The 23,474-nt window shown below is 40.0% G+C and overlaps 2 protein-coding genes across 6 annotated transcripts in view; one reads left to right on the top strand and one right to left on the bottom strand.

Annotated features, from left to right (window-relative positions):
- Positions 1–16,603, top strand: part of Eml5 (EMAP like 5) — a 116,532-nt gene extending 99,929 nt beyond the window's left edge. For 2 of the 3 annotated variants that reach the window (XM_029484856.1, XM_029484855.1), the window contains 11 exons: positions 317–337; positions 3,316–3,489; positions 4,608–4,816; positions 6,759–6,916; positions 8,972–9,086; positions 10,975–11,163; positions 11,308–11,480; positions 13,081–13,243; positions 13,637–13,740; positions 14,328–14,481; positions 15,042–16,603. In XM_029484856.1, the coding sequence (XP_029340716.1) occupies positions 317–337; positions 3,316–3,489; positions 4,608–4,816; positions 6,759–6,916; positions 8,972–9,086; positions 10,975–11,163; positions 11,308–11,480; positions 13,081–13,243; positions 13,637–13,740; positions 14,328–14,481; positions 15,042–15,191 (1,610 nt within the window). In that variant the 3' untranslated portion in view covers positions 15,192–16,603. The remainder of the gene's footprint in view (positions 1–316; positions 338–3,315; positions 3,490–4,607; positions 4,817–6,758; positions 6,917–8,971; positions 9,087–10,974; positions 11,164–11,307; positions 11,481–13,080; positions 13,244–13,636; positions 13,741–14,327; positions 14,482–15,041) is intronic. The other variant, XM_021178777.2, reaches the window with a different exon arrangement.
- A 1,425-nt stretch (positions 16,604–18,028) lies between these two features.
- Zc3h14 (zinc finger CCCH-type containing 14) overlaps positions 18,029–23,474 on the bottom strand; it is a 39,310-nt gene continuing 33,864 nt past the window's right edge. For all 3 annotated transcript variants that reach the window (XM_021178630.1, XM_021178631.1, XM_021178632.2), the window contains 5 exons: positions 22,106–22,226; positions 20,715–20,851; positions 20,360–20,448; positions 20,012–20,118; positions 18,029–19,188 (listed from right to left, as the gene is read on the bottom strand). In XM_021178630.1, coding sequence (XP_021034289.1) covers positions 19,182–19,188; positions 20,012–20,118; positions 20,360–20,448; positions 20,715–20,851; positions 22,106–22,226 — 461 coding nt within the window. In that variant the 3' untranslated portion in view covers positions 18,029–19,181. The remainder of the gene's footprint in view (positions 19,189–20,011; positions 20,119–20,359; positions 20,449–20,714; positions 20,852–22,105; positions 22,227–23,474) is intronic.

The following is a 23,474-nucleotide window of genomic DNA, read 5'->3' as shown; positions in this document are numbered from 1 at the left end:
CCCACAGCTGGATCTCATGGAGGCATTTCCTCAACTGAAGCTCCTTTCTCTGTGATAACTCCAGCTGTGTCAAGTTGACACAAAACTAGCCAGTACATACACCCAAAGAAAGAATGAAAACTCATTCATAGGATGTTAATATATGTAGATAATGGAAGTGAGTGCCTTCTTTCAGTCCACTCAGTTCTGTATAATAACCTAATTTTGCATAAAATATTTTATTTAAGTAACTTAAAAATTATGGTTGTGTTTTACAAATTTACTGTTATTATCCATATTATTATAAATAACTGTTTTTACTTATTCATCATTATAGGTGATTCTGCAGACATGTCAGGTAAGGAAAACAGAATGCTTTTTGCTTTAGTTATACAATGGTACATGCAAATATATTCCTTCTCTAAAAGTCCAAGCATCTTACTGCTCCACATACGACTTATAGGATATTAATGACAAATAACATCATTTTTTAATCTTCAATACTAATAGTATTTTTTAAAAATGGTGTGGGGACTGGGAAGATAGCTGAGTCAGTAAAATGCTTGCCTCACAAAGGTGAGTACCTGAGGTGAAGAACCCCTGTGAGAATACCAGGCATGCGGGTGCACACACAATTCCCAGCAGGAGGACGAACCCTGGGGTTTGCTCCTCAGACAGCAAAGCCGAATGGGAAAGCTCCAGTGTCAAAAATAAGGTGGACAGTACCTGCAGAAGAGGGAAGCCATGTCACCCTCTAGCCTCCACACACAAGTACATGTGTGCATGCCTACATACGCGCACACACACACAGAGTAATAAGTGTTTTGACCTCTAAAGTGTGCCTGGAGCTATTCTGAAGATTTTTCTTCCATCACATATAGTCATCACACAAATTGCTGTCACTAACCTGCTAATATATAGCTATACAAAATGTATTAATTTATAAGCTATTTCTGTTGTTGAACATATTATAGCAACAAATCATACACATGTTTAAAAGTAATTTTTATAACTAATTTGACCATGGCTTCATGAACTTAAGAAAGCAATTAAATTAATATATTTCTATTTTATATGTCCATTGTTTTTATATACTGAAATGTACTTATACTTTTCAACTATACTTTCATTTTTGTAATACATTAAGTATTAGCAATTTAGTAAGAAAACCTTCCCCAGAGATTTGTCCTTTGCTCTTCATTAGAGAGCAGTATGGTCTGTGCTTGACTACTCCGCTAATTAGCAAACTGCCGCCGCCCTTGGGCCACGTGCAGCCCAGCACTTGCTTTGTATAGCACATGAGCTGAAGATGGTTGTTTTCTTTTGTTTCTCTTTTTTAGTTAAACCAATTTGGAAAGTTGAGAAAAAAAAATCAGGAAACTCATGATAACAAAAATCATATGGAATTCAAATTTCTGTATCCATAAATAAAGCATTATTGGGCACAGCCGTGCTCTGCATATCATCACAGTAGCTTTGGTAATATCTTGGCATGGTGGAGTGGTTATGTTCATCTCTCTCTGAGACTAGATAGGACATTTCAGCACTGTGCACAAGTAGAGTTCCACAGTGGGATTTCACAGATCATAAGCACTACATAGAGGCCAGTTGTATAGCATTTTATAGAAGTAACTTTATGGGGGGTTCTGCCCCACTCTAGCACACATAGTTCCCGAATAAGAGACACAGAAACCTGGTATTTTTATTAACAAGCTATAAGCCTAACCTGGGCAGGTTCTGAGCTATTCTAACCCCCATCTTAGCCACAGGCCCAGTGTTCCTTGCCAACTGACTCTTGTTTTGTTTGTCCTGCTCCATGTGTGTCCTCAGGGAGGTTTTCTCTTGGCCATGTCTCATGGTCCATCCTCATGGTCCATCCTGCCTCCTGGAGACCTCCTCCTCCCCCACCTTCCTCCTTCTCCCGTGGTATTTAATTTATCAAATAATTGTGATAAGTTTCCCTCCCCTGCTTTTTTAAGGCAAGAGCTGATATATCTAAGGCTAGCCTTACATTCCCTATACATCTAAGAATGACTTTGGAGCTCTCATTCTCTTGTCCACACCCAAGTCCTCCGAATATAGAAAGAAGTATGCTAGCACACCTGGTTTTTACATCATCCTGGGAGTCAGAATCTGTGCTTTATCCATACTAGGCAAGCACTCTACCAACTGACGTAAATTCCAGTCCCCAGAGTTCTCACATATAAGTAATTCATTTTATTATTGGTAAAACTTTTATATATCCATGCTTTACAGTTGGATAAACCGAACAAAAGCTTTGTCTGTCTCATTTAACTGCTTTATTTGAAGGGTTCTTAGATTTATCATGGTGTAAAATGTCCAAATTTATCAGAATTTATTTTTTAAAGACCAGAATTTCCTCCTGTATCAAATAATTCCAGGAAGCTTATCTTCTGTAATGTTTTCCATCTTCACAGTTTCTAATTCGAGCAAATGACTTTGGTGTGTTGAGTGTTTTCATAAGAGGGCTTATATCCTGAGTCTGAATTAGCTGCTGAATTAACTTAATCTTTAGGGTACACATTGAGAAGAAGTTAATACAAAACTAACCTATGACATTTTAGTTTAGAAAATAAGAGAAGCAGGGAGATGGAGTTCAGTAGAGAGCACTTACTCAGCAAGCATGAAGCCCTCGCTCATTTCCCAGGAAGGGCAGGAAGGGATGCAGAGGGACTTAAAGAGCTGCAGATAGGGCACACCCCTTTAAGAGTATCCGTGTTATCTATCCAGTGGTGTAGTGATTTCAAGTGTGTGTAGCCTTTTCCCAGATTCCCATCTATGTAGTTAAATTTCCCACGGACATGATGCGTTCATCTGGTCTGCCATTTGCAGCCTGTTGGTTGCTTGTGCTTTGTATTGCTTTCCGAGGATATCAGTGTTGTTTACTTGTGTGCATCATGTGCATTGTTTTAAGTGTGTGTGGTTTCCATAGAACCTCTATGAAGACTGAAAAATGTAAAACTGGATTTCCCCACTCCAGAGCCTTGCATTACTAAGCCTGTGGTCTCCCACTGACATCTGCTTCCTGTACTTATGCACACAGCTTGCTTTGACAAACTCTGGATATTGCCTGTTTTCTTTCTCTAAATGCTCTTTTCTTGAGAGTGCCATTTATAATGTATCCTGAAGGATTCTGTATTTTTCCCTTTCCTTTTCTTTTTATTTCCTTTTTTAAAATTTAGCTTCAGTTTTGAGCTATTATAAACTACATCCCTTTAGCACATAACTGTCTCCATATTCTGAGGTGGGTGTATGCTGGGTTCAGAAGTGGAAATGTGGAGATGGTTGTAACTCTTAGATTTTATCTTTGTGCAGCTACAGCCCCATCTGTCCACATCTGGGATGCAGTGAACAAGCAGACGTTGTCTATACTAAGATGCTCCCATTCAAAGGGTGTGTGTTCTGTCAGCTTCAGTGCTACTGGGAAGCTGCTGCTGTCTGTAGGGCTAGACCCAGAGCACACTGTGACCATTTGGAGATGGCAGGAAGGTAGGATGCTTTCCACTTATGTAATTAACACAACAACAACAACAACAGCAACAACAAGAATATTAGGCAATATGGAAGCTGCCTTTTAGCATTTGTCTTAAGTTGGTGATTGAAACCATTTTTGTTATAGTCCTATAAAACACATAGCACACAATTGGCAGCACTGTGGTATGTGCCCCCTTTAAAAAGCCCTGTAGCCATAAACTCAGAAAACATGAAACAATGAAGCCCATTTAGTATTTAGAATTACTTGCTATGATTTCCCTTTGGTAAGAAAGCATGTCTGTGTTTTTGCTAATAATTTGTTTAGTTCTGAGGTATCCCAGGCATGGGGGCACTTGCCTGTAATCCTAACCCTCAAGGGGATGAGGCCAGAGGATTGCCATGAATTTGAAGCCAGCCTGGGCTACATGTCAAATTCAAGAAAACCTAAAATATAATTGAGGCCCTGTCTTTAAAACTGTACTAATATCCAGTCTAGAGCCTGGCACATGCTACATGAGTAATCTGCCACTGAACTACATCCTTTATCCATAAAAAGATACACACATACACACAAACACTCAACACATATGCACACATCCTACATATACACACAGCACATACTGCATAGATGACCTGCTTCAGAACCACATCCCTTACCTGTAAAAAGACACAAACATACACATATGCACATATGACACACACTACACAGGTTGGCCTGCCACTTTCCTTTATCCCTTAAATGATGAAAAGATGCCCTGTGTAGCCCTGACTGCCCTGGAATTCACTGCATACACACTACCTAGCTTCAGATCCACAAAGATCCACTTGCTCCGATCTCCCCAGAGTGCCAGCATTGAGAATGGAAACCCAATAAAATAAATTCCCTAACACACTCTAGACAGAACACTTAATTTCTATGAGAAATTAATGGAGACATATAGAAAAATGTATGGTCCTTAAAATGTCCTCTAGTAGCCCATTAAGTATATTGCAATGAACATGTATGTACTGTGATTATAGGCCATGTGATTGTTAATTGTTTTAAACTATGCAATTTGAGGAAACTGTTAAGTCTGTTAATTAAGTTAGTGCTTATACTAACCTGGAAAATTTTGTTGTGTCTTCTGTACCAGGGGCCAAAATTGCCAGCAGAGGTGGGCACAACCAACGTATTTTTGTAGCAGAATTTCGACCAGATTCAGATACCCAGTTTGTCTCTGTGGGTATAAAGCACGTGAAGTTCTGGACCCTGGCAGGAAGGGCTCTTCTCAGCAAAAAGGGGCTTCTGAGCACCCTGGAGGATGCCCGGATGCAGACGATGCTTGCTGTTGCATTTGGTGCAGTATGTCTGTTAAAGTGCTGTGTGATGGTGTGATCTTGAATTTGTCTTACTGTACATTCATAAACAGCATTAATACTGACTGGGAACTGTAACCCGGCAGTCATTACAAGTCCCAGTCAAGGACATAAATCATCTTTTTAAAAGTCTGATCCTTTAACCATTAAGGTGTGGCAGAAAGTGAATGAGGTCATTACTGTGGTGTTGGCATCCTTGGATCATTCCTATTCTCCAAGGCTTCATTGGCTGTGTGCTTGTCACCTCTGCAAGCGACGAAGCAGAGCCTCCTAGTGCTTCCTCCTGCACCTCCTGCAAAGGAGGGGAAGTGAAAAACCAGGTGGTTTCAGGGCAGATTTAGATGTAAAGTGTCCTTTGTTCTGTCACTGGGACCTGTTCATCTTGTGGTTGGAAGTGCGCTGGGCCACTGACTCATTCAGGGGAGCGCAGTCCCTGCCCTTAGTGGAGGAGTCAAGAGCCTCTTGCTTTCTGTCATTCCATCCACTTGTGTCTGCAGTTTATAATCGCATCTCTCTCCTTTAATACCCTGCCCTGGCTAGGCTTTCAAACTCTTTGGTTCCACAGAAAACTAAGTGGACTTTTAAAAAATATGTGGGCATTATATATTTTAAGAAAGGAAGTTACACGTCTAGAACAGTTGAACACAATTTTTAAAAAACTAACAATATCAAACAAATGGAACCTCTTGTATATTTTTATATTTGTATATTTTGTATATTTTTTTTCTGGAGCAATCACTTGTTTCCAGAAAAAAATCCCATGTTGGAAAGACCCTGGCATTTGATCTGCCCATGCAGATGAACTTTCTTCATTTATAAAATTACTTTGTACCCAAGTGTCCATTTTTGGTCAAAATAAATTAGCAAACAAGCTTGACAGCTAGTACAGGGGGCGGGAGGAGTAGCTTTTTAATATGCGAGACAGCAGTGTGGACAGAATGTCAAGTCTGTGTTCAGCACTTCTCAACTGCTGTAAGTACACACGAGAACACAAACCTGCAGACATACTTACGAGGAGCCCTGTGAGGAGAAAAGGAGGAAGCATGCTCATGTGACTGCAGCAAGGCACCAAGTAGTGACTTCCTGCATCTGCAGGAGTTAGTGAGGTCTCTAACTTCACTGTAGGGAGATTTACTTTCTATAAAGAAAATCCTTAAATAAGGGGGTGGGGGATGCTGGAGAGATGGATGACTCAGTGGTTAAGAGCATCAACTGCTCTTCCAGAGGTCCTGAGTTCAATTCCCAGCAACCACATGGTGGCTCACAACCATCTGTAATGGGATCTGATGCCCTCTTCTGGTGTGTCTAAAGTCAGTTACAGTGTACTCACATAAATAAATCAAATCTTTAGAAAGGGAGGGAGGAAGGGAGGAAGGAAGGAAGGAAGAAAGAAAAGAAAAGAAAAGAAAAGGAAAGAAAAGAAAAGAAAAGAAAAGAAAAGAAAAGAAAAGAAAAGAAAAGAAAAGAAAAGAAAAGAAAAGAAAAGAAAAGAAAAGAAAAGAAAAGAAAAGAAAAGAAAAGAAAANAAAAGAAAAGAAAAGAAAATCCTTACCAAGCTCATGCTATTTTCATCCCTATCTCTAACTGCCCCTTGTTTTTACTTCTAGTGTTCGGTGACCTTTGACTTAGTTACTGGACAGCCAAAGGCACCTATCAAAAGAGCAGTGCAAGCCAGAACTACAGTATTTTAGGAGAGATTTACCCAGGGCTAATCTCACTACTAAAGGACAGACTTGAGAAAGGGAAGAGCCTCCCGGAGCAAGGCCTCACTTCAGCCTCCTGCCCTGGGTCGTGTCTCCCAGCACCTGTTGCATGTGCTTTGTCAAAGCAGGTGACCTAGCATCCCACCCACATAGAGGATGACATCTGTGCGAGCTCTCTTTGAACTTTTGATGAGTTTGTCTCCCCCCTTCCCCACTCCTTTTCAGAATAACTTGACGTTTACAGGTACCATCAGTGGTGATGTCTGTGTGTGGAAAGATCACATATTGTGCAGAGTGGTGGCTAGAGCGCACAATGGGCCTGTGTTTGCCATGTACACCACCCTGCGAGACGGACTGATTGTGACCGGTGGCAAGGAAAGGCCGTGAGTCCCTTTTCATATCCTAGCTGTTTACACATTTGCTCTCTACCCAAGGCTTACTGAGGTGTTGGAGGCGCTTCCTTCTAGGCTGTGCAGGCTAAGTTACTCATGTACTTCTCCTTCATTGATATCTATGTAGACTCTTTGGATTCTCTGATTCTTGTCTTAATTCACTTTTCTGCATTTCATTTTTCATTTATTTTTTACATTTATTATGTGGGAAGGGATGGAGGAAGGTATGTGCCCCAGCCCATGTATAGAAATCAGAGGACAATCAGTGGGAATGGTTCTCTCCTTCACTGTGTGCATTCATTCCAGAGGTCAAACTCTGATAGTCGGGCTTAGAGTGTCTGTGCCCACCGTATCATCTTGACAGCCCACTGTTGGACATTTTACACACACCTGAACTGCAGCCAGAGTTCTACTTGTCTGAGACAGTTGTCCCTCTGATTAAGAATAGTGTCCCAAGTCCATGTTTGCTTGCATCAGTATTGCTGACAGGACATGAAGGGAACCCTTTACTATAGAACCCAGGTTGCATCTTGATCCCCTGTTGTCTCCCCACTGTAAGGTTTCTGTAGCTATATGAGCAAGGAGTGAGAGGGTGCTGGAGACGGCCTTGGGAAATCGGTCTTCTAAGACCTTAAACAGAAGTGTGAGGAGAGACCTTCAAGTCACTTTCAAGTACCTACACTGTAACCAGACACTTAAAACTGATTTGTAGGCTGAGGTGAGGGCTCAGGGAGTAAAAGTGCTTGCTCTATGTGCCTGATGACCTGAGAGTCAATCCTAGAACCCACAAAAAACTGGAAAAGCCAAACCAAGTAGCATAAGCATTTGTAATCCCAACACTGCCCCATGGGATAAGCCAGATGATCATTTGGATCATCTGCAAAGAAAGATATCTAAAACATGGTGGAAAGGGAAGCCTGACACATGATGGAGGTGCACACTGGCCTGTGACCACACACACACACACACACACACCAAGACATGTATGCACAGAATTTAAAAATCTGTCAAAAGTCAAATTAAGGCTGGGTGTGGTGGTGCACCTGGGGAGCAGTGGCAGGCGATCTCTGAGTTCGAGGCCAGCCTGTCTACACAGATGTTGCCACAGTCACATAGTGTGACTGCCTCAGACCCTGTGCTCCTTCCTCGCAAAAGACAAAATCCATTTGCTACCAGTGTAGTCACCTGCAGAGTAGAAATGACACAGCAACTGTGAAGGGCAGTCTCTCCTGCAGGTTGGAGCCCAGTTCTCTACTGAGCAGGAGGCCGTTTCCTTCATGGGAAGCTGTTTTCTCCAACTACAGCAAACAAACTGAATTATTTTTCAGTTCTTTCGAGAGAAACTCTATAAGTCGCTCTACTTCACCCTTTCTATAGTACTCGAAAGCCAAGTGTCTCCCACTGCACACTGCCTCATTCCGCACCTCCACTCACCCACTGCCAGCTACACTGTCTCAGCAGCGGATCTTAGTGATTGTAGAAGTGTGATGTCCTTTTGGCCCTTAAAGGTAAAATCTGTGGCACTGCATCTATAATCCTCTTTTTGCTTTGTATTTTAGTTATCTTTCTAATGTTAAAAATGTTTTTTTTTAAAGTGGTTTTGTTGGGCTGGTATGATAGCTTAGCATTCCTGGAGATGGGTTTAATCCCCAGGTAAAGAGGTAGAAGGGGGCAACAGATTCCAGAGTCGTCCTCTGACCTCCATTATCACCCCATGGTATGTACACATACACACAGTTATTTTAAAAACGTGGATTTTCTTAGTGGAGAGCTATAATGAAAAGTGCATTGGGATGAATCATGGACTAAATACAATTATGCTTGTGTCAGAAGAAAATTTTATTTCACAAAATAAAATTAACTGAACTGAGTATATGTATCTTGATTGAAATACAGTATGTATCCTTAAACTTCCTGAAAATTTAGAATACTGGAAGTTATAAATAAGGTATTTAAAATACTCCTGACAACTAAGTGTTTATAGTGAAAATTATTATAGTGGTCAATTATAAATACTTACCTGGGCTTTGTTTTTTATATACCTAGGTCAAAGGAAGGAGGCGCAGTTAAACTGTGGGATCAGGAACTGAGGCGATGCCGGGCCTTCAGGCTTGAGACAGGACAAGTCACAGATTGTGTTCGGTCTGTGTGCAGAGGCAAAGTAAGGTGTTCCTTGAACCAGTGTGATGCAGCAGAAAATAGAGAGCAGCTGTGATCCCCGCGCTTTGCTTAATAAGCAATACTCAGTGATACATAGTGGTGCTGTTATTTGCTGTTCACTAACACAGAAAACTTGTGTCTAAACACTACTTAAAGCTCTGTATTGTCTTGAATCTGCTGGTTGAACTATGGTAAGATAGGGTTGACAATCCTCACTATTGACTATTCACTTTACATCCTGACTTTTCCCCATCCCTCCTCTCCTCCCAGGTCCTCCTTTACAAATCCTTTCCCTCAGTACCTGCTCCGCTTTTCCTCAGAAAAGGGAAAGCCCCCTTGGGTACCCTGGACATACAATTGCCATAGGTCTAAGCACATCCTCTTCTACTGAGGCCCAACAAAATAGTCCACTTAGGACAAGGGGATTCAATGGCAGGCATCTGAGTTAGACAGCCTTCTGGTTTTTTGTTTTTTTATTACTCACTTTTAATTAGAGCAGCTCTTTCCATGTAGCTCCAGCAACAGCAGATTGCCATGGTGCTCCTGGCTGACTCTGAGGAATTCCTCCCTTAGAGACCCCTGTTCCTGTGTGAGCAGGAGCTTGAGGTGCACTGCAGGAAATGTCTGGCTGTGAGCTGTGGGCCTCTGTAAGAGCAGCAACTGCTCTAAAGTGCTCAGACATCTCTCTAGCGGCTTAAGCAGTTTTAAAATTAAAAATTTAAAGGTTTTAAAATGATGTCATTTACTTATCCTGCACTTAAAAATATACCTTTTTATTGTAAGGTGGCTTCTGAGAGGCACTGTTTGTATCAATGGGTGAGGGATGAATACTGATGAGATTAAACTCAAAGAGAACCCACTTTGGTCTTGCCTTAGCTTCCTGGGTGCTGGGATTAAAGATGTGCACTCCATACTCAACTCAGCTGTTGTACATGCTTGAGTTCAGCTGTCTCTCAGAAAAGGATTATTGTTGTTTAAAAAGTCTTAGTAGCTGGGCACCACCTTGAATCCCAGCACTCAGGAGGCAGAGGCAGGCAGATCTCTGAGTTTGATGCCAGCCTGAGCTACAGAGTGAATTCCAGGACAGCCAGGGGAACAGAGAAACCCTGTCTCAACCTCTCCCTCCCCACCTCAAATAAAAATAAGTATAAATAAAGTAAGGGGGAGGGGAGGGGAGGGGAGGGGAGGGGAGGGGGAGCGAAGTCTTCCTGATGAATTGGGGCAGAGGTTTGGTTTGTTTTTAAGTGCATCCAATTCTTGATTTGCAGTTAGGGGAAAAAAAAAACATCAGATGCCCTAGGACTTTTCCTCTTTCAGGGTCCCTTAATTTCCCCTATTCTGCTTCCCTTAAAAGCAACAAAACCTCACACATCTCTGTAAAGACTGTCCTGCACTTGCACTGCAGGTCTATAAGTCGCATGCATGTGCTGTCCTGTCTGTATACTTAAAGCCTAGTTACGTCCACTTTAAAATTTCTACTATTGAGACAAGTCCTTGCTGTGTAGTCCACGCTGGCCTGGAATTTGCAGTCATCCCTCCTCAGCTCCGGGTGTTGGTATTATGGGTGTAGGGCACCACACCTAGCAATTCACTAACTTAACTAAAAGATGAATTCCAGTTCTTTCTCCCTGTGTCTCAGTGCACTTATTTTCCATTCTGGAGGTCCTAAAGTTGTCATAGTCAAAGCCAAAACTCTGCTACTGAAGCGTGGCAGGGCATCATACTAGTCTCTAGCACTGACATCCCATGAAGTAGCCCAGCAATGTTGCACTTGTGTGGCCCTAGGAATAGAAATGTTTGTATGAACTAATGCTCGCTTTATAACTATATTAGCTCAAAGCATGTAACTGTTTTATAGCATTAAGTATATTGGTCCCTTTGTATTTCAGGGCAAGATACTAGTTGGGACAAGGAATTCGGAAATAATTGAAGTTGGAGAGAAAAATGCAGCATGTAACATTTTAGTTAATGGCCATGTGGATGGGCCAATCTGGGGACTCGCAACACATCCCTCCAGGGACTTCTTCCTTTCTGCTGCTGAAGATGGGACAGTGAGACTCTGGGACATTGCTGATAAAGTAGGTACAAACACTTTAATGAGAGGTTATAGTTTTTAAGAAGTGGAAACACTCAACTGCTAGCTTTAACTTGGTATTATTTAGAGGTGTGGGGAAATTGATTTTGTTTGTAATTGTTTCCTGTGACTCTTGCTTCTTATGCAGAAGATGCTAAACAAAGTGAATTTGGGACACGCTGCTCGGACAGTGTGTTATAGCCCCGAAGGGGACATGGTGGCTATTGGAATGAAAAATGGAGAATTTATTATATTACTTGTGAGTTCTCTAAAAATATGGGGAAAGAAGAGAGACAGGCGATGTGCAATCCATGATATCAGGTTAGTCAACAGATGGAATAGATTTTCTAGTTGATTTTTACAATGACCACTATGAACATTAAAAAACTTGCCCATGCATCCAGATTAAGTCCTCATAGGCTAATACCTTATTTTTTGTCATATGGGGGGAAATCATACCTATGGCTTCATGCCTTTGACGCAAATGCTTTATTTCTTGAGCTACATACCCAGTGCCTATCTATCAGTTGCATGCTGGTGTGGCTATATATTCTCCTTGCTAAATTAAAAATCCCAGTGAGCCTCACTGTACTAGACATGTGCAGTAAACTCACTGTGCTGAGAACTATTTTGTACTGTTTGATACAAGAGATCCAGCAGCCATTAAGAAGTCTGAGAACCAAGGTTTAATTAATCTTGCTTAATCTCAGCAAGGTTTCACAGAGCAGCTGTGGCCTTCCTCCCCTCAGCTTCTCCTGACTGCCTTTCACCCACCTTCCCGGAATCTGCATTCCTGGCTCACTCATTTAGCCAGTACTCACTGAATATCTATTTCCCAGAATTCAAATTAACCAAGCCTTCTTCAAAAGATTACATTTATTGTGTGTGTGCATGTATATACATACAATGTACATTTAAGGTATGCACATACCACAGGGTGCACAAGTTAAAGTCGGAGGACAACTTAGACAAGTTGGTTCTCTTTCTTTACCACATTATGTCCCAGGGATTGAACTCAGGTTGTCAGGCTTCATAGCCACGCACCTTTATCTACTGCGTGGTCTCTGTGGCCTTTAACCCTTTCTTGATCCTTTTGTTTCTTAGGGCTTAAACTAATTTCCATAGTGGCTACCCTTACAAAACGCTGTGCAAATCGATAAGATTATTGGGTCCAGGTCTCTCAAAAATGGGTGTTTTCAGCTGAAAAGTCCTCCTATAAAATAAATCTTAAGGAACTTAAGCATGTAAAACTTTTAACTGATTTTCCTTCGCCCTTACAATGTCTCTATTCTCAACAGGCAGGACCCATGGGACATTTTTAAAGACTGAGTTTGTCTCATGACTGATAGGGGAGAACATTTATATTTTAACAAATACTCTTCCAGCTTGAAGTTGTCATTCCACCCTCACAACCTGAGTGAGCTAAACTGGCTATTTGGATTTTAAGACATCATTTTTCTGTCTTATGAAGTATATTATCTTAGCAATTCTGGAATGTTAATTTTTATAGTTATTTTGAAGCTAGTCATGGAGGTGCACACCTTTAAGCCTTGCACTGAGGAAGCAGACAGGTGGATCTCTAATTTTGAGGTTAGCATGGTCTATAAAACAAGTTCCAGAACAGTCAGGAAGTATTACACAGAGAGACTCTCAAAATTACAAAAGGAAATCAAAAGTTATTTTAAACTTAAAATTGGAAGAAACATTTAATATATAATCAAAATGTAAAAACCTTTACTAAAATGTTAATAGGCAAATAAAATCTGCATGTTTGATCAGTTATCTTCTAGGTAACTTAAAGTTCTATCAAACATAAATTGATTTTTAGTTGTTAGGGTAAGTCTCTGATCTTAAAAACAGGTAAACCACTACATGGGACCTAACACCTTTTTTTTTTTTTTTTTACATTTTATGTGTTCAGATTTAGCCCAGATTCCCGGTATTTGGCGGTGGGTTCCAGTGAGAACTCAGTGGACTTTTATGACCTGACATTGGGACCCACACTTAACAGAATCAGCTACTGCAAAGACATTCCAAGCTTTGTCATTCAGATGGACTTCTCTGCAGACAGCAGACATCTCCAGGTAGGACACTAGTACTGCGCTCAGTGTGTACATTTCCTTAGAGAATGCACTGAAAGCCACCTCTCCTTAGATGTTATGTTTTCTGTAGCCCATTCTTTGTGAAAATAAACTTACTACTTATGTATATACATATTACAGATTATGTATATAATTATCATGCTCATTAGAAGACTTTGTGACCAGTGATCTCATCATTCAGTGGGAGTCCCAAATACTAGCCTTTATCGCTGTGCATTAGACCTCTGCTCATTCTGTACCTGCTATCCTCACCTGCATCTCCTTTCCTTCTAGTTTATTGTGGGTTTTGCATCCTCAAGATGACACATACAACTGTGTCTGCTGGTAATGGATTTGCCTTTGTCTAATAAATTTTACCTCTCATTTTGAGAACAGGTTTCTAGTGGCTGCTATAAACGGCATGTCTATGAAGTGCCTTCAGGAAAACACCTTGTGGATCATGCTGCCATTGACAGGATCACGTGGGCTACCTGGACTAGGTAAACAAGTAACTTGAGGTTTGTTAGAAAGTTGGAAAATGTGGACTAGGGATGAGGCTCAGCAGTAGAGTGCTTTTCTAGCACAAACAGGCCACATGTTTGAACAGAATGCAGGAAAACGGCCTTAGGCATTTTGGCTCAATTCTTGTTGTCCTAGCATATGAGAGGCAGAGTGAATTCTTTTGGGTTCTAGCAGGTTTGATTTACATAGTGAAATTGAGGCTACCCAGGGATATATGGCAAGACCATTTCAAAATACAAAACAAAACAAATGTAGGAAACTCCTATTTTTTAATTTATTTTACAAGGGAATATATGAGTTTGTTATCTGAATTCTTAATGGCATGCTGATTCTGGGACCCTTTCTGATTCAACACTGTCCTACACTTTATCAGTTTCCATGGCTCAACAAGTTCTTGAGAAGAACTTGTATAATGACCTTGAAGATTTCAGGCACTTTCCTAAACTGTCAACGGCAATGCACATCTTTAACCCAGCACTCGGGAGGCAGAGGCAATAGATACAGCACAGACATTTTAATCATTAAACAGACCTATCTGAGGTACATTTGCTTTCCCTCTATTTAGTATTTTAGGAGATGAAGTTATGGGAATCTGGTCCAGACATGCTGAGAAGGCGGATGTCACCTGTGCCTGTGTGTCTCACTCAGGAATCAGCCTTGTGACAGGAGATGACTTTGGCATGGTTAAATTATATGACTTTCCATGCCCAGAAAAATTTGTAAGTCTGTGTAGCATTTTGTATTACTTTCGTTGAATCTTAGATGAGTCACCCCTTTCCCCCCCCCCCCAACACACATATTTTAGAATGTTGCGGTTCTAACATGAAAATGCTGGAATTTTTATTTCTAAGAGTTTCCTCAAACTTCAATAGCCAAAGTAACATTTCCTAGAAACAGACCTTTCATGCTAGGTGTGGTGGTGTCCAACCTTTGATTCCAGCACAGCAGATGTGGGGCAGAGGGGCAGAGGCAGGCAGGTAGATTTCTAAATTCAAGGATAGCCTATGTTTTGTCTCAAAAAACCCAAACCATCCCCACAGTCTTTGGAAACTCGTAGGAAAGTTCTGATGAGCTTTTATGAATCAAATCTATAATAATTAATAACAGACTCCAGCCCCTCCCCGTTCTTCAGAGAAAAAAATATGACTGCCTAAATGACCTAGTTTGTTGTACACAGACCTGTAAACTTTACAAGAATCCCTGCTCTAGTGATGAATTGTGCTTTGTTGTTGGAACCTTTGTGTAGATCCCTGCTGAGGGGGCTTTGTTTCCATTTCAGGCAAAGCACAAGAGGTTCTTGGGTCATTCCCCTCATGTGACAAATATTCGATTTACCAGTGGTGACCGGCATGTTGTCAGTGCTGGAGGCGATGACTGCAGGTCAGTACTTGGTCAGCCCAGGAAGAGCAGGATTACCTTTCAGCAGTGAAGACTTGGTAATTATATAGATGTGGCAATCAACACAGCCAGAACTTATCAGAAGATAACTAGTAATTTCAAAGCCATTAACCTCATAAAAACACACCAAAACGAGTTATTGTAGCTGGCAAACTCTTCTGAAAATCTAGAATGTGATAAAACTCCTTGTCACTTTTTTCTGATTGCAGTTTGTTTGTCTGGAAATGTGTACACATGCCTCACTGAAAGGTATGATGCTGAGAAGACTAAACAAATCTCACCTCAAGAGACCAGTTCCACGTTGGAAAAACCAAAACCAAACTGCATGGTCAAGTGGTGCTAACTGAAGACTGTGACAGGGAGGGATGTGCAGAATCATCCACACAGCAGCACACAGACAGACAGTTTAAAATGCTTGCTGTATGTACCAACCTATAGTCCACACACTGCCAGATAATTACACTGCAAGAAATGACTGAGTATTTATTTGGTAAAAGCCAACCTCCTCCTCTTATTGAGGAGTGTGGAATTTTGGCAGACTTGCCCAGGAGACTTTTAGGGTATAGCAGTCTTAAAAACAAAAACAAAACAACTTCATCTCATTTCTAACGTTTCTCCTTAAGGTTTGTTCGATGAAATATTTCACCCTTATAAAGGAAAGGAATAACCAACCATCACCCGAATCTGTTTTCAAAATGCAAAGATTTTTCTTAAGGGAACTTACATTAATAAAGTACCCTCTGCAAAGGCCACTTTATAGCCTGAACTAAGGATAGATCCAGAGTCAGCAGTACATGGCTACTATATTTTCATTTTGAGCTGTGTTTAGAAGCCATCTCTATAAAATTATGAATCACAATTATGGCCTCGTTAATAGGAAAATAATACAGTGAACTTCATTTCCAAGTTTTCTTAAGGTTCTGTGATAGCCAGAGCACTTAACTGAAAGATAATACTGCATATTTAAAGGTATGATCTAACTAATAAACATTTGTTTATTGTGTAAACACAAGCATTAAATTCATATACTAATAACTGGGCATAAAATTTTATAGTTTTGTATTGAGAAAAATAATTTAATTAGATGTATGCCACCCTATAAGGCTATTTTCCAAAATGACTGACTCCAGGTTCATCTGAAGAACTCAGTCAGAGTCCTTCCACTTAATGCTGCCAAAGACTGGGACTTCCTGTCTAAGACTTTGCTGTTTAGCCTCACTAAAGTTTCCTCAAGATGAAAAGTCCAGTAGACTGCTGCATAAAAATTTATTTTTCTACGCGTGAAGACACTGAGGATGCTCTACTGGCTGTTTCCACTTTTATTTTACTGTGTGAGTTATTGTTGTAGCATTAGACTCCAACCCCTCAGGCTTCTGGAACCCTGTTTGGTTTGATATGTTTTCTATGGCTAAAAATATTGTGACTATTAAAACCAGAAATGAACACATCGCATCAAGGAAGTTTTGTCTAAGCAGTGCTTGGAGCATGGTCGGTTTTAAAGCTGATGAGGAGATTGCAAGAAACTTAAAGCTTAAGATAACGTTTCTAATGCTCATACCGAATGGTCCGTCTAAACTGGCGTTACATAAAACGGTAGTCAATATATTAAAGAATTCCTATAAAAAGGAAAATACTTCAAATTTAAGCATGGTATATAGTTCTAAGGTTTTTCCCTCTGGACAATTTGCCAGCTTTTAGTTACAGAATATTCTTAATTCTGTAAAAGTCTGTAATGTTAAGCAAGTAAACCATAAAGTAAAAACTGCTTCCACTATTTTTGTCCTTCAGTGTGGCCAGCCTGGTAAGTCAAGTCTTTGTCACTGCAATGGTCAGTTCTGTGACTAAAGACCAGGGATCAGGCTAACTTTTGAATAGTCATCACATGGCCACCAACTGTGAAAAAGGTAATGAATCAGAGAACCTGCCCTTTAGTTGTTAAACCCAGAAAATTATGGTGTGTGCCTGCAGTATATGAATTAATAGCCCAAGACTGCCACCAGCTACTGTGGTCCTACTAGTTTCCTACATAAATGCATGCCAGAGCACACAGTCCACTCCAGTGCTCTCCATTACCAGCCATCATGCCTACTTCTTCTCTGGGTGACTCCTTGGAGTGTTTCATTTAAAACAAGTAGTCAGTAATTGCTTTAGGCTTAGAGTAAGCTTGTCTATAACTTGTAGAATTAAACAATGAACCATTTAAATGTAGGGCTAGGGCACACACATACAGCTCAGTGCTTACCTTGCATTTGTAAAGCCCTGGATTTAACCTCTAGCACTACATAGAAATGAGGCATGCCTACAATCCCAAGTGCAAGCACAGAATCAGAAATCCAAAATCATTCTTAGCTACAAAGTGAATTTGAGGCCAGCCTGCAAGTACATGAAAAAAAAAATTTTAAAATGTGTTTCTAGTCACCGTTCAGTAACAGAAAACAATTAGATTGTCACATGTCATTTCCTTCTAAAAAGCTAAACCATCTAAGCCCTTGTTCCCTGTTTCTGGTCCTTTACTAGACAATTATGAGAAGACATCTACACGTATTTTTTACAAAGTGGTAATGGCCTAGTTCCAGAAATCGCACGACTTTAAACAAAATTCTTTAGCTCAGAAGCAAAGCTAGAATGAACGCCTTAAATTCAGTGTCCTCACTGTATGAAGAGTTGCCATTTCACCTGAACCTGTGCAGCAGGCAGCTTCAGGCCCTTGTCTCCTTTGTTCTTTTGCTGTTTCTGATCTTCACCCTCTGGGGTTAGCATGGTCAAGGCCAGTTTATCAAATGGTTGAGTAACTAGCTAATGCTTTTATCTTTCAATGGAAAGGCAATGACCACAGTAGAAGGCTGGCTTCACATTATTAAACACAGATTTTTATAGATGTGACTTTATTGTATCTTAACAGTTAAATTTGGTCCTCAAAATGTTTGAGCTTTTATTATATCCCCTTTGCTAACCACCTTTTACACTTTAATTTTTAAAACAACAAGTTTTTGAAATCAGTTGTCTGTTATTTAATTCTAAAACATGACACATCTTGCCTTAACAGTTTCAAAAACCACACATAAAACTCCATAGTACAGTAGGCCAAGTTTTACCCTTCCTATCTCTGCAATATAGTTCTGTCATTTAAAATATACCACTTAAATCTCAACTTCTACATTTCAAGAATGATCTTTAGTAATAACATATTTTCTGTGGAGTTATTTCTGATGACATTTTTCAGAATATGGGAATATATACGTATATTTATATTCTTGTGAGTTCAAAGTCTGTTTTCTGATACTTTCTGTACATATGCCTGTAAAAATTTTTGTATACTTTTGTGATAATGTAGTCCCTCCAAAATTACTTAAGAATGACAAGCTAATAGTAAATGGGAGCATTTCAAAGAACTGTCCATATATTTCTACATCGTCATTCCAACTCTGCTCACCCTTTATGACCATGTCTCTGCTCACTTTCAGAAAGGCACGGGACCTCGGTCCACTCCACCAAAGTAGCACTCAAAATAAAGTCTGCATTATGCTTCTCAGAAGAAAGTCATTTAGACACTAAAAAAAGAAATTTAAACTAGTTGTTCCAAAGCTGCCTCAGTTTCAAAGCCTGGCCACTGTTACCACGCTGGGTTACAGACACTGCATTACCTTTGGGGAAAGCTAAAAAGTGCTTCAGCTCTGAGGACACTGGCCTTCCCACAGCACCGCAGCCCTAAGCTGCAAGTACCATTACCAAAAATGATTACTAAACAGCAATGTACAAACATGCCGCAAATGTTTTAATAGAATTTGGCTTTTCTTTAAACTGTCTTTTTCATAGTCAAAACGAACAAACAAAAAATGTTGAAACCACTTAATAAACTTACAAACTTGAAAAATTAGACACTTCAGTGGGGCAGTAAAATTCGTATTATGAAAGCAATATATTCTAAATTTCAAAGACGTGACAAGTTCTGTAGAACATCTCTCATCAGAAGATGGAAGCTTTCAAACTGTATGATCTTCTGCCAGGTAGGACTAGGGCATCACTCACTGGATAAAACCAAAATTTTTACGTTAACTGCTTTGCATATAAATACCATATACATTAGCTAAAAAGTTTTGTCTTTAAATAATTCAATTATGCAGTTTAACTTCTAGGCCACAGTAAAATATTGTGAAACTTCAGTCTAAGGAAACTGACGTGGGATTCCTTTTATTTTTTTATGTATGTGTGAGCACACACGTGGAACCCAGAGGTCAACCTCAAATGTCACACTATTTATACCCTTTCAAATTCAGGGACTCTCAATGGCCTGGAACCCATCAAGTAGGCTGGACTGCCTTCCCAGCTCTACATACTAAGATGACCCACATTTTTACATGGATTCTGGGAATCAAATTTCAGATTGTCAAGCTTGTGAGGTAATATAAGCACTTTAGAAACCAAGCAGTCTCCCCCATCCCTGCCTTGAGACTGCTGATCAGTGTGTATAATACACCCACACAGACCATTCTGCTGGCGTTGGTGTTGCATCTTCACTGTGTATGCTCACAAGTTTTTAGAAAGGCTGAAGGGTGGAGCTCACTGGGTGCCTATTATGCATTAGGCTCCGGATTCAATAATTAACACCACAAAAAAAGAACCCATCTGGAGATGATGTAGACTATAAAAAAAGTCATCACTGGATAAATTTGGTTCGTGTAGTAAATCATTTTTGCTAAGGAATTCTTTTAAAATTAATTTTAAAGGAACAGGGGAAGAAATAAAATTCACTGTCCCTCAGATTTGTGTGCTTATACAGCTGAAGAACATAGACAGTAAGATGTAATTCTAAATGACATCAGAGTTTAAAAAACTAACTTAAATCCTCACCTGGTTTGAGGTCGAATCCATTTCAAGGCATGTCTTGGTGGCACAGTAATGGTGGGATGATAAAATGTGCAGTCAGGTCTTGTACACTGAGTATTAAACCTACAGTGCTGAACAGAAATGAGAGGAGGAAACTTAAAATCTTCAAGCTAATACAGGAACTGCGCACGTGAGATGAGGGTGAGCACCTCACTCTAACGCTAACACTCCACAGTAACACCCCTAAAAGCCTTAGAAAATACACACAAAACCAGACATACACGTAACTTAAAACGTACACAAAAATGAAACCCAAGCTTCAGAATGAGAGATTACCACTAGAACCATTTTTTAGAAAATAAAACTTCTTACTTTTGGATGGTAGAAGGGACATTCCATTTTCTTACAAGCAGGGAAGTAACGGCAGAGCTGGCCATTAGAAGACGGTGCTGGTGACGACACTGACAATCAGAATAAACAATGCTCAAATCTATTTTGGCAACATCATTTTTTAATGCAGTCTACTAGTAAGGTTAGAATCATTTAATTTAGAACAAGTTTTCTCAGTCAAGATAAAATATAGCAGAGTTCTGTAAGAGAGGCAGATTTGTTCTTTACATACTAAAATCATTTCTAAAACTATTCTTTTGTTGTTTCCTATCACTTAGAGCCAGAAAATGTTGTTTTCTACTTTTTGACCTGACTATAACTGCACAAAGTTACTAACCTGGTTTTGGAGTCAGTATCGGGGCTCTTCTACTCATGTGAGTGAAGGGACAATCTGCTTTAGTACACTTTGTGTCATATTTACAATTTGGATGCACAAACAAACATTTCTCAGCAAATTTACAGTTGGGAAAGGCTCTATAAAACAAAAACAATTATTATTTATATTTAACATCTCAATGACTTAGGGTTTTTTTTGGGGGGGGGGCTGTTTTTCTTTTTAGAGGGACTTCACAAACACCATGCCCGGCTGGAAAGATAGCTCAGGTTTTACAAGCGCCTGCTGATCTTCTAAAGAACCTGAATTCAGGTCCCAGTATCAACACTGGGTGGCTGCTACTAACTGCCTGGACCTCCAGCTTCAGGGGATTCAATGCCCTCTTCTGGCCCCTGGAGGCACCTGCACACATGTGACATCTAGTCTGCCTGTCTCACATACACAGTAATAATGGACTAGGAACATTGTTCCATGGAATACTTCCCTGATAAACATGAAGAAGCTCTGGCTTCAATACTCTGTGGTGGGAGTGAGGAGTAGGGCGGGGCAACTAGGACTTTGTTAAAGGATACTAAATACCAAAATAGAACACAAGTGTATTTCAGATCTGGAGGAAGTCTAACATGTTGCAACTCAAGGCAAGACACTATAAAATAGATTTTGAGTCATAGTTCTACTTTAACAGAATGTCAAAACCTAGATTTCACTTCTTCTCCTTTTATAACTTTTTAATAAAAATTTTTATGTGCATTGATGTTTTGCCTGCATGTAAGTCTGTGTGAGGATGTCAGATTCCTTGGAATTGGGAGTCAAACAATTGTATGAGCTGCTATGTGGGTACTGGGAATTGTACCTTAGTCCCCTGGAAAAGCAGACAGTGCTCTTAACCAGTGTGACCCATCTCTCTTAAGTAAATTTTAAAACAGTAAGGACATTTCTGATCAAGGCACTGTACTGTAAGATTCATACTTAAGTCTTGACATACTGAATTATGCTACTACATGTACTTACAGTGAAAACATGGACACAGTCCAGTCATAGGGCCAACAAAACAAAATGCATTAAATCAAACAGTTGGTAAGGAAAACTAATCCACATCTAGAATATTTTTTTCATTACTCAAATAACTCAGCTTATCCCCAATCTAAATAAAATAGATATCTGTGAACAAATATATACTAACTGTATAGTTACACTTGATGTAGCAAGGGACCCAGACATTTCAGGATCCTAGGTACCAAACACACACCATTTTCAAAACACACAAAGCTCCAGGGATGGTTAGGATAGGTATCAAGAATCTTGTTTACTGATAAAACCTCTACAGAGGTGAAAGGAGAGGTGGTAGGGTGTAGACATTACTATGGAAATAACCACTGGCTATTATTACTCACTTGCAAGGTGAAATGGGATGATGGTATACACATTCATCCCCATTTTTACAAGCAGGCCAGTACTTGCAGCGCTCCAAAAGCTTTTCTGGTTTCTGTGCCACACTCAGGTCAGTCATCTCGGCTTCAAAAAGGAATTAAGACCATTTTGTTCATTAGGCTTTCAGTACAAGGTCTATGCAATAAATCTGCCCCAAGCCCCAATCTCAAAATTTTATATTCCTTAATGTCTGTAGCCCTGAAAAATAACACCAGATGATATGGCCAATCCTAGTAATGGAACCTAAAAGCTAGCAGAAAGAAGACCAGAGTTGTCATAAAGTCGTAAGTTAATTTCAGTCTCACTTCGGAACTGAAATACAAAAGTAAAAGATACCAAAGTTAAAAATGAAGCTAAAAACAAGCTGATAAGGAATGTGAATAATTTTCATATTCTAGCCAAATGACAAGTGTCCAAATAAGAAATTATTCCAAAACACTAAAGTATATATAGTCAGTAAAGGTCTGGGTACTAAAATCACCTTGATATCGAAGGGGAAAACAGCTTTACAGAAGATGAGCCAGCAAATGACACTGCCTATGGGCTTGGGGATGGGGGTAGACTAGAGAAGGTCTTCTAACAGCTAGTCTGAAGTCTGGCTGAGTGAAAGATGCTATGTGGCAGAAGTAGACAGGCTAGGACTATGGCCTGGAAATAAGCTTCACCCATGGAGTTCACTGTCTGCATTAAGTCACGTCCAAATGCTGTGGCAGGAGAATGGGACCTCTAACTTTTCGTATGACGTGTATACGAGTCTAATTTAGGATGCCAGATAACTTTATACATGAAGGCCATAATCACTACCTTCTGATCTGAGATATCACTGTTAGGTTTTACTGTTTATGAAGCCAACTCTCACTTGGCTATACAGCAGCAGGGTGTCTGAGCTCTGTAGGTCAGATTGGCTTTGCATATTAGTAGTTCATCTAGACTGCTTGGGCAAAAGTCTGTTATCTGTGAAACTCACCTTATTCAGAATCAGATTATATAAAAAAGGCAATATTTCTGCTCTAGTGACCCAATGTCTGCCCTCCCTACAGGAGAACTTGGCACAAAGAGCATCATGTGGTGACCACGTTACTGAGACAGGAGTCTCAGTAATGACCACAATATGCCTGATACAAATTTCTATACTACTTTAAATAGAGCAGGACTGAAAGTCAGTCCAGCAGTGAATGCTTACTCTGCATCCATAAGGCCCTGGGCTTGTTCTCCTATGCAACAAAATAAGAAAAACAGAAAGTAACTTATTTTCGACATAGGATATAAAAGAAATTTCTAAAGAAACCCCAACAGCTGGAACAACATTATGAACTAACCAGTACCCCGGAG

Source organism: Mus caroli, chromosome 12 (genome assembly GCF_900094665.2).
Source record: "Mus caroli chromosome 12, CAROLI_EIJ_v1.1, whole genome shotgun sequence".
NCBI lineage: Eukaryota > Metazoa > Chordata > Mammalia > Rodentia > Muridae > Mus > Mus caroli.
The sequence above is the reverse complement of the archived record's forward strand: the minus strand, read 5'-3'. Positions and strand labels throughout refer to the sequence as shown.